Below are 11,208 nucleotides of genomic sequence, written 5' to 3'. Positions count from 1 at the left end.
CTCAACACCTCGCAGTGGGCGGCGTGGCCGCTCTTCCAATCACGACCGCTAGAGGGCGCGCGGACACCTACCGCCTCGACCGCACTAGCGCCGCAGTGACACCACTTCCTCATCCCATCTTCCAACCGCCTTTCGCCCCGCCCTACGTCTCAAAGCCCCGCCTCCGTTGCCCCTAGCGTCTGTTTGTTGACTTCCGGGAGCACAGACGTGGTCGATGCCAAGAGGGTCGCGATGGGGCCCCCGGGGGCTAGGGCAATACCTTAGGCCCAATCGAGTCGCCCCTGCTGTCTTTCCGAAGCAGGCACAGATTCCCTTCACAGTTTTCGGCATGGGGGAGCCTGAGTCGCTGGTGCCGGGTGAGTCGCGTCCGAATGGCGGCGGCTGGCCGGGAGGGAGGGAGGGTCCGCGGGCGGGCGGGAGGCCAGGCCCCGCCTCCAGGCCGGCCCTGGCGGAGTGCACGCCGCAATCTGATCCGTGGTCAGAAGGCAACTCTTATCTTGCCTCTGCGAATAAAGAGCTTTGTTGGGACCCGGAGGAAGGGACAGGGAACGAGGGGAAGAGGGTCCTTGTGTTTTTAGTAAGCTTTCCGTGACTTTTCTCGGAGGCTGCGGCAGCCATTAGTCTCTTTCTAAGCTTTCCAAGGTCTCTGCTTAACAACCGCCGAGCGAACGAGATGTCCCTAGGACCCACTTAGGTACTGAATTCAGTAAGGAGTGAGTGAACCTGAAGTGAGAGGTTAAAAAGAATGGAAGAAACGAACTGGACAAAGCCCTTAAGCGTATAAAAAAAAAAAAAAGACTGTTCTAAAGCGCTGGTTTGACGTAAGTTAAAATTATGACCCAGTACGGCTTCCGTACCGGGTAGAACAGGTAGACATTTCCTGAAGCAGCAGTTAACTACAACTATTTGATACGTAGAACGGTTCAGTAATCTGTTAAAATAGTGGTCATAGTACACTGAATTGATTTTCACATACAGTCTAATGAGTTCCGATTAACACTTTGAAAAATAGTCACTGTATTAGAGCAGAATTATACATTTAATATGTATTGCACTTTCTGCCATGCTCTTGCCTCAAAGGGGTTTTGAGTTTATGCCTTCTGGAGTTCATACCTTAGTGAGAGTACAGGAAAATAAAGTGACAATAGGCTTGACATTAGAAGCCAGAGAATAGAATGGAGCCATCAAATCCTGGTTTGTGTGCCGGGAGAGGGCTGTCTGGAGAGGCTTTCTGGGTACCCAGAATAAAACAGTTAAATGATTCCTTGTAGGGAAGTTTTGAGTGGTTTCTAGGCCCTGACCTCCCAAGGCTCAGTTATTAAATTGGAACTGATTTGTCTCACAGTCGTTCGTAAATGACTTAGACCCTCGCACATCCACTATACTTTCTCTGAAAATTTCCCAGAACCTGGGTCTGGCTTTCTATTTGGGGTGCGTGGGGGCGGGCGGGGGGGAGGAGGCTAAATAGTTACGGGGAACTGGGAACTGTTAATGGACTTTTTAGTCTTTTGACAATGGTCCTGGTCTGTCTTTCTATTTGGGGTGTGTGTGTATTTAGTTCCTGGGAACTGTTCATGGATGTTTAGTCTTTTGAAAATGGTGCTGGTCCAAAAAAGCCAGTAACTACTCCTCAGATGATCAAGTGATGGCAATTTGAGAATGTCAAATCTCAGCATCCACCTGCAGTCTCCATGGCCTGATCTATAAATCAAAGTCTCGTTCTCCTCATTAGGAATAGGAAAAACTCAAGTGTTCAAGTGGTAAAGCCTGGGTGATATGCTGCCTTTCATACTAAAAGTATTGAAATCTGTTTGACTTCCTAGGCACCATTATAGTGACATGACGACAGTCATAGTATAGAAGGGAACTTTTCTGTGTGAAAATTAGAACCATCTTCAATGTAACTGGTGTTTATTAGAGGAGCACCTTGTGCAATGGGTATAAGTAGTAATATAGTTGAGAAAAGATAATGCCCATCAACAGACATTTTGGTAATCATTTGAGAGGTTGCTGTATGGTGCATAATTGATTTTTAAAGCCTTATATGGCCATGGTGCAAGTAAGACAGTAGGAAAATAATGTGTTTATTTCTGCCCTGCCCTAGTTTTAATGGATAGTCATTGGCATTTTCAACAGTTTGATATTTTTAGTACCATTCCTTCCTTGAATGCAAACACTGGCAGTTCCTTGGAAGAATTCAAGAAAATCCAAATTCACTTAAAAAGGTACTCTGCACAAATTTTCTGTGATGCTAAGGGAAAAAACACAGTGCTGTTTTGGTTCTGACTGGGAAAAGATCCTCAGTCAGGGATCAGACTGTGAGGCCTTAGGCAGAGGGAGTAGAAGGCAGAAATTGTACCAGGCTCATTCAGGACCTGGCTGTCCATCCAGTGACAGCAGAAGAATTAGTAATGGATGGTGGCTTCCCTTGTCGTCGTGTCCATTTACCTCAGCTCACTGACTGAATAACACAGGCTTCAATTACCAGCCGTCACGGGTGACGCAGGTGAAGGCTGAGGAATAGGACTGAGTTGAGGTGAGAGAAGGAAGGTTGAAATGATGTTCAGAGTCAAAGCTGTCGTGGGGAAAATGGTTTCTATACATGCAATAGGAAAATGTGTTTTCATAACAGGCAGCATGGTTCAATTTGTAAAATGAAAAGTATTTTATATTTGCAGATACGGGTGCTGTGTTTACATTTGGAAAAACTAAATTTGCTGAAAATATCCCTAGCAAATTCTGGTTTAAGAATGACATACCTATATGTCTTTCATGTGGCGATGAACATACTGCTATTGTTACAGGTTCGTATTACAATCCTAGATGAAGAGAGTGATTCTTAGAGAACACTAAATGTTATAAGTGTGATGTTTAATAAAAGTTGTTGCTGCCTGTTGTTAGGAACTCTTTATGCTTAATAGAATCCGCTCATATATAGAAGGACAAGGTAACCTGCTTCAAAACTGACAGATACATTTTAAACATCTATTTTTATTGCCTATAATAGATTTGTTTTGTGACTAAAAATGTCATTGATTTGGAACCCAGGAACCTCAAAGGGAGTGATGATCTTATAGCATTACATTTGACCATATTTTACTATTTTTTTTTTTAAAAAAAGATGGCTTTTAAATGTTACTGTTTTGGTATGTAGAGAGAACAGACTTTATCATGTGTTAAACATATTGAAAATGTATAGAAAGTGTTTTATATTTGTCAGAAAGTTCTTTATGCATCATTTCAAGAGTCTTTTCAATTTTAAGTTACTTTAATAAACGTTAATGTTTTTCTACATGTGAGACTTCTTTGGAATCTATTTCATTGCAATAAAAAAATTGTTAACATATAATCTTAAAAACTATTTACACCGAATGGGATGTGCCCATACATGGACAGAAAAGGTAACCCACTCCTATTTCTTGTTTTTTGATATTTTTTAAAATGTATGTTTTTTGTTTCCTTGTGATTCATTCATATATTATTATCTATGTGAAGATTGCTTTAATTTGTTATTTCTTTTCATTCCCACTAGGAAATAATAAACTTTATATGTTTGGCAGTAACAACTGGGGTCAATTAGGATTAGGATCAAAGTCAGCTATCAGCAAACCGACATGTATCAAAGGTTTGGAGCCTTTTCTTCTTTATATTATTTATATTCTTTTTTAATATTTTCCAGATTATGTTAAATAACTTTAGTACTGATTCTCTGACACTTTAATATCATAAATAAAAGTCTTAAATGTTTTTATTTTATAAGATGTACTTGACTATTATTCGTACCTACTCTTCTTCTTTCTGTGAAACTCAGAAATACTTTTATGGTAGAGTCAAAAAATCTCTTTGACTCGAAACCCAAGGACCACTAAGGAAGCAAAGATCCTCTAGTATTGAATTTGACTACCAAACAATTATTTGTTTGCAAAGTGGCTTAAATATTACTGCTATTATATATAAGGGAATCAGGCTTTATAATGTGCTATAATTTGGAGTTCTGTCTTTTCACAGTTATATGTAATTATTGGTTATTAAAATTCTACAATGCAGAGTAATGAACTAATCAAGACATCAAGGCTAGTGGTTGATGAATAGAATACCAAGAGAGCAAAGTATTTGACACGAGTGTTGTCTCAAGAGACTAGAAAACTTTCTCACTGTCTTATGAAAACTTCTAGGTGTAGCTTATGAACATTAAATTAAAAAGGTGGTGTGGAGTCCTGGGGGTGTGGTAAGAACAGTGTTCTCTAGCTTCAGGGCCCAAATTGAAATTTCAGCTTAAAATTTCAGTGTGATTTTGTCATAATCATGCTATTTGTAGGCATTATTATGGGTCCTTTAATGTTATGATTAGAAATTATTTAATTGGGCACATACTACTAAACACTTGATATTCGTAGTGACATGACCTTCCAAATACCTGATAGAACATTATCGCAGCCTGTGAGATCCATGGAAGCAGAGACTCATAGCCAGCTGTACAGTTGCTTTGCCAGTTGTTTAGGAGGTATTTGTAAGTGTTAAAAATATGCAGATGAAGCCAGGTGGTGGTGGTACACAGCTTTAACCCCAGCACTCAGGAGGCAGAGGCAGGTGGATCTCTTGAGTTTAAGACCAGCCTGGTGTACAGATCAAGTTTCAGGACAACTAGGGCTACACAGAGAAACCCTGTCTCAAAAAACTATAAATATTTGTAGATAAACAACTTCAACCCATGTACGTGCCTATAATTATTAGTTTTAGGGTTTTTATTGAGTGTCTTAGAAGTTTGTGGCAGGCTCGGTAATAGATCAAGTTGATGAGATACAATATAATGGAATGTACTAGCTCTTGGTGTATTAATTTCCTATAGGGCTTTAAAAATTGGATGCCTTGGCCCTACCTTTGACTCCACATCTCACTGTTTGCCACCCTCCACTGGTTTTTATGATGCACTGTGCATAAACTTCTGCATTAGTAATTAGTGATTAGTTGATTTGGAGTCACACATACCAGGTTTATCCTAGGTTTTAAATTTTGTCCTGGGTTATAGATGTTTCAGAGTACGTGCTTAACATGCTCAAAGTCCTTGATTCCACCCCCTGCAGTACAGTAAAGAAAGACATGTCAGTTCTCCCAGTTACTTATCATTTAACCTGGATTATTTATCATTTGCATACCCATAAAATATTGTAATTGTCATATTCTCATGTCTAGCTCTTAAGCCTGAAAAAGTGAAGCTTGCTGCCTGCGGAAGGAACCACACCCTAGTTTCCACAGGTACAGTGTCTATCCCGTGCGCCTTCTATCCAGCCTTGAGAACTGCTGTCCCACTTCAGCAGTATCTGTGGCTTGGTAAAATTGCTAGGCACGATCCTTTGGTGGTGATTAGAATAAAGTTTTATCAATCTAAGTGTGTCATGCATGCATTTGCCATTGGGAATATACAAATTATTGCTGAGTAGCTACAGATTAAGGGCTAGCATCTTTTTCCCTGGGAGCACGCCTGGGGCTTCTTCTTCTTGTTTCTTGTTCTTCCTTCTTTGCTACAGAGACTGAGTGGAAGCTACAGGAAATGCCCCTGACAGGAGTCATCTCAGTTTTAATCAGAATCTAACTAGGCAATATAATGTGTCTAGAAGTTGATAAAGTAATTCTTAAATTTATACAGAAAATCAAAGGAGAGCCACAATAGTCAGAACAGTTTTCAAAAAGCTAGCAGTTTTCTGATTCTAGTCCCTGTCATAAAGTTACAGTAATCCTGGTAATGTAGTATTGACAAAGGGTAGATGAAGTTTAATGAAATAAAGTAGTGTCGAGAAGCAGGCCAACACATGTATATGTAGCTGATTTCTGCTTTCAGGTTCTCTGCTACTGAACTGTAGCCCCAGCGGCTGCTTTCTAACACAGGTTTGAAGACTGTTCAGTGGAGGAAAGTGTGTTTTTACCACACGCTGCTAAAGAGTTAGCAGTGGCATCTTTCCTGGTTCTTCCCGTGCCCTATTCTCCCCATTACTCTTGTCTCCCAGCTCTTCTCCCTGCCTCAGCAACTCTATGCCACTCTCACCCTTGCGCATCTTTTGTTCATTGTTCATATAAGCGCTGTCTGCTGATTTCCAGCATGTCTCAGAAGCAGGGTGACTACAGTATGTTAATTGGCATTTTTTTGTGTGTGTGCAGATAAAGGCGGTGTGTACGCAGCTGGAGGAAATAATGAGGGACAGTTGGGGCTTGGTGACACTGATGACAGAGACACTTTTCATCAAATTTGCTTCTTTACACCTAAGGATTCCATTAAACAGCTCTCTGCTGGTGCTAATACATCAGCTGCTTTAACCGGTAAGACTTGTTTGTGCTTCTTTCTGGACACTTCTTTTCTAGTAAGGATATATGAACTCAGTAAATGTGTCACAGTATTAGCATTTGTGTACCTTCAGAAGACTTTAGAAATAGAACTTTAAATCTGTATGTATATATTGAGTGAGAGGTAAATACACTAGAGAAGGTGATTGATAAATAAGTTCTCAGCTCTGCTAGTTAGCTATTCTTTTAGCTATTCTTTTATTTTCATTTTGGTTTTCTTTATTTTTTTTAGACAGGTTTTAACTGTGTTGTGTAGCCCTGGCTGTCCTGGATCTCACTCTGTGACCAGGCTGGCCTTGAACTCAGAGGTCTGCCTGCCTCTGCCTCCTGAGTTCAGGGATTAAAGGTGTGCACCACCATTGCCTGGCTAGATATTCTTAAATGTTACCTTCATTGCATATTCTGAAAGGTACACTTAATGACTTTAATTAAAGTTGCTACCGGAAGTATTGATAGAAATCAGTTGGGATGTATGTTATGAGAGTGTGGGTTATAATGATCATTACATATCTCTGTCTTCCTTCTCAAAGTAGATCTGAGAACTGTTTAAAGGTCAGAGCCATGATCCATGGGCCGAAGCTGCTGGCTTGCATCTTTCTTCAGAGAAGACAGAAAAGCGTTGTTTTATCAACTAGATTGTTTATTATGCAATGTCACTCCTTCAGTTTTTATTTTCAGTTTTAATTTTGACTTTTTATTAAACCCTGGATGATGAGTTTTTTAATTCACTAAGAGAAGTTGAGGTATTGTCCCACTGTTGTTAACTTCAAGGTCAGAGGCATGACGGTCCTGAGTTCATGGCTAGCCCATGCTACACAGTTAAGATGCTTTTTCAGAAAGAAAAAAGTAAACAAGTATTGATGAAACCTGAAATACTTATCCTCCATTTAGCTTAACTATTCCCAACACTGAAACCTTATCAGAAAAGACCTAAGTTAATGGTATATGCTAAATATGGTGAATTCTCTAAAGCTAGGAAGACTATTTTCAGGTATACAGTAATAAAAAAAAATTAGTGCATCATTGTATGTTTTGTTTTGTTTTCTTATTCCTTTGAAACGTTTCCATGGTGTCCCCCAGAGCAAGGTTTATTTTTAATTTGGGAACTTGCTCTTTACATCTGGAGATATGTAGGTGCTTTCTGTGATCTCTCAGTTTGGTGGCAGACAGACTACCTGGAGGGAGGGGACCATTTCTGTGCTGAGACATTAAAAGGACAAAAAGTGAATGTAGGAAATGGCATTGTGCATTTCCCATTGAGGTAAAGATCTGGGCATCACTCAAGGGATTGAGCATCCACTCATTCTCCAGGCTTCATCCTTACAGAGCATATGAGAATAGAAGTTGAATTCCCAGCTGGAGCTAATGGCTTGGCACTCTTACGGCACACCATTTTCAATGCGGAGTTAGAGTTTATAAGGAGGAATAGCATAGTGTTTCGTGTTTTTATCATTTTTGTCTGTTTTGAGACAGTCTTACTTTGTAAACCTAGCTGGCCTTTTGTGTATTATAACTTTATTCACAGAAATCCCCCTGCCACTTCTCCCTGAGTTCTGGGGCATGAGCTGCTACACCTGGCTGCATTGTTCGTTTCTAAGTGGCGGCAGAGCTTTTGAGTGTTCTCAATACAAGGAAAGGGTACATCACTGTGGGTTTGTCATTACATGCTGTAGTGCATTTTAAGTATCATGTTGCATTCTACAAATACCTACAGTTATTATGTATCAATAGAGAATAAAATAAGACTAAAAATATAAGCCAGAAGACGAATGATAGTCTGTAAGAAATGTCATAGCTTGAGAGCCCGTCTAGCCCTTTAAAGACCTTTCTCCCTTGTGCTTTTTTTTTATAGAGGATGGAAAACTTTTTATGTGGGGTGACAATTCTGAAGGGCAGATTGGTTTAAAAAATAAAAGTAATGTGTGTATCCCTCATGAAGTGACCGTTGGGAAGCCGATCTCATGGATCTCTTGTGGATATTACCATTCAGCTTTTGTAACAAGTAAGATGAATGTTTGGATTCATTACATTATCTCTCACTTCTCAGTCATTACCACTAGTAAAATGAGTTGTAGTTCATATGGTTGCTCAGCTACTAAAATAGTCTATGTTTTACGCACTATAGAAATGAGCACTGAAAGTATAGTCTTTCGTATATGTTTTAATTCAAAACATTTCTCCATTTTCTATATTGACAGTTTATAATTTCAAATTTTCTTTGTCAACTTTTTATAAAGTGAGTATTGGGTCTGTTATAAAAATTAGATTGCTATTTTACAAACCTTTCTAAATTTTGGTTCTCGAACTTGTTAGGCTTAGCCACTCTCCCCTGGAATCACTTGCTTCCATGCTTTGGTCTGCCCTATTCCTCCTGCCCTGGTAATTATTTTTTATTGTTTCAAATAAGTGAGTCAAAGAGTATTCTTGTGAGAACCAGGATAAAGATTAGATGGAGAAGGATGAGGCCTTAGTCCTGTGGTCAGTATCTGCAGCCTAAAGTTTCTGGGTTCATTAGCAGTCTCTGCTTGGAAGTCTCGAGCTGTTGGAGTCTGTGTCTACGCTGACATCTACATTTGACAGCTCTGCAAGTAACAATGGAAGGATGGTTGTGATTTTAAGTTCAAGGCCAGCCTGGTCAACTTAATGAAACCCAGTCTGGAAAAATGAAACTTCTAAAGAATACTGGGGCTTCGCTCCACGGTCAGGCTCTTGACTAGCATGTTTGAGGCCCTAGACGTAATCACTGGTACCATGAACGCATATGCACACACATGCATGACATAAAGGTATAGAGACTGTGTAAGACAATTTTTGCTGTATTTTCTGGAAAAGCTAAAGGAATGGTTTAGTTCTTTAGTTGTGAATTCTTTGTGAAGGGTACGAGATAAAATAGCTGAGAGGGAAAAACCATCCAGCTTTGTTTCCTTACCTTGTAGTGAAACACACCTGAAGAAAGGTCAGATTTACTTGGTTGCTGGCTTTTGGCGAGCATGAAAACGTGGCAGAGGCCCAGTGGTCTGTTTACATTTATGTCCCCATTAATCCTCCTCCTTTTCTTCTCACAGCGGACGGGGAACTGTACACGTTTGGAGAACCTGAGAATGGGAAGTTGGGTCTTCCCAACCAGCTGCTGATCAATCACAGATCACCCCAGCGAGTGCTAGGGATTCCTGAGAAGGTGCTCCAAGTAGCCTGCGGTGGAGGGCACACTGTGGTTCTCACAGGTATGTGTAGAGCCTGCCGTACTCTTCTCTGCACTCGCTAGTAGCTAGTGGCACTCTCACAGTCCTTTTTATTGGGATACGATAAGAATACTTGGTGCTGGAGAGGTGGCTCAGTGGTTAAGAGAACTTGCTCTTCTGTCATGAGGACCTGAGTTTGCATTCCAGCACCTGAGTTGATCAGCTCACAAATGTCTGTGTAATTTCATCTCCAAGGCAGTGAATGGGAAAATTAAGGAGAAAATGTGATAAAGGAAGAAAACAGAGAGGGAAAAGTTAGTAGACTTAAAACAGGCAATGTGCGACGTAATCTACTAATTAAGACATGATATGATATATTCAAATAGGAGTCTCTTGCCATTGCACCAATATGCCTTCATACCCTTGTTCCAAGTATAGTTTCTGTAAGGAGTTTCATCTCTATCTTATTTATATTTCAAGCATTTTTAAGATTTCTTTACTTATTTATGCAATGTATACTGGTGTTTTGCCTGTATATACTATGGGTAAGGGTGTCGGATCACCTGAAACTAGAGTTGCAGATGGCTGGTAGCTGCAGTGTAGGTTCTGGGAACTGAACCCGGGTCCTCTGGAAGAGCATCCAGTGCTCTTAACCACTGAGCCATCTCTCCAGCCTTCAGGCATTCTATTACAGAGAAAAGTGTAAAATATGTAGCAATAGTTAAGTATTCCTTGGTACCCTTCATTCTCAAATGAGCTAAATAGACTCTTTTCAGAAAATGAATTCTTTTCATTTTCTGAAATGTTTTTAAAATTGCCTGGATGGATTTCTTTAGGATTTATTAGGTAAGGTGTTAATATCAGATGATGTGAGGAATTTGCCACCTGGCTGCAGTTAAGGATGAGAAAATTCATATCTGCCTTTAAAGAGGGATTCCTGCTCTCCTTCCTAAGACTCCACAGAAGACAGTAATGTGACTAGCATGTCACTCAGTACAGTGACCAGCCTCATTGTCACCAACTTGTCTCTCAGTACACAGACGAGCAACATTGTCACCAGAGTATCTCTCAGTACAAAGACCAGCCACATTGTCACCAGCATGTCACTTAGTATAGCCACTAGCCACATTGTCACCAGCATATCACTCAGTACAGCCACTAGCCACATTGTCACCAGCATTTCTCTCAGTACACAGATTAGCCACATTGTGACCAGTGTCTCTCAGTACAGTGACCAGCCACGTTGTCACCAGTGTGTCTCTCAGTACATCCACCAGTCATGTGGTCAGTAGTGTGCCTCTCAGTACAACAACCAGCACGTTGACACATAGTACACAGACCAGCCACATTGTCACCTGCATGTCTCTCAGTACACAGACCAGCCACATTGTGACCAGTGTCTCTCTAAGTATAGAGACCAGCCACCTTGTCACCAGTGTTTTTCTTAGTACACAAACCAGCCACGTTGTCACCAGTGTGTCTCTCAGCACACAGCCCAGCCACATTGTCACCAGGATGTCTCTCAGTATAGACCAGCCACATTGTCAACATCATGTCTCTCAGTACACAGAACAGCCACGTTGACACACAGTAACCAGACCAGCCACGTTGTCTCCAGCGTGTCTCTCAGCACACAGACCAGTCATGTTGTCTCCAGTGTGTCTCTTAGTACAGCGACCTGCCTCAT

At 40.7% G+C, this 11,208-nt stretch overlaps 1 protein-coding gene across 3 annotated transcripts in view; it reads left to right on the top strand.

The window, feature by feature from the left end:
• Positions 1-204: 204 nt before the first annotated feature.
• Positions 205-11,208, top strand: part of Rpgr (retinitis pigmentosa GTPase regulator) — a 50,681-nt gene continuing 39,677 nt past the window's right edge. For all 3 annotated transcript variants that reach the window (XM_026782161.1, XM_005352845.2, XM_005352844.2), the window contains exons 1-7: positions 205-356; positions 2,679-2,804; positions 3,533-3,625; positions 5,194-5,256; positions 6,157-6,315; positions 8,192-8,341; positions 9,405-9,563. In XM_026782161.1, coding sequence (XP_026637962.1) covers positions 215-356; positions 2,679-2,804; positions 3,533-3,625; positions 5,194-5,256; positions 6,157-6,315; positions 8,192-8,341; positions 9,405-9,563 — 892 coding nt within the window. In that variant the 5' untranslated portion in view covers positions 205-214. The remainder of the gene's footprint in view (positions 357-2,678; positions 2,805-3,532; positions 3,626-5,193; positions 5,257-6,156; positions 6,316-8,191; positions 8,342-9,404; positions 9,564-11,208) is intronic.

This window comes from Microtus ochrogaster, chromosome 10 (assembly GCF_000317375.1).
Source record: "Microtus ochrogaster isolate Prairie Vole_2 chromosome 10, MicOch1.0, whole genome shotgun sequence".
NCBI lineage: Eukaryota > Metazoa > Chordata > Mammalia > Rodentia > Cricetidae > Microtus > Microtus ochrogaster.
The sequence above is the reverse complement of the archived record's forward strand: the minus strand, read 5'-3'. Positions and strand labels throughout refer to the sequence as shown.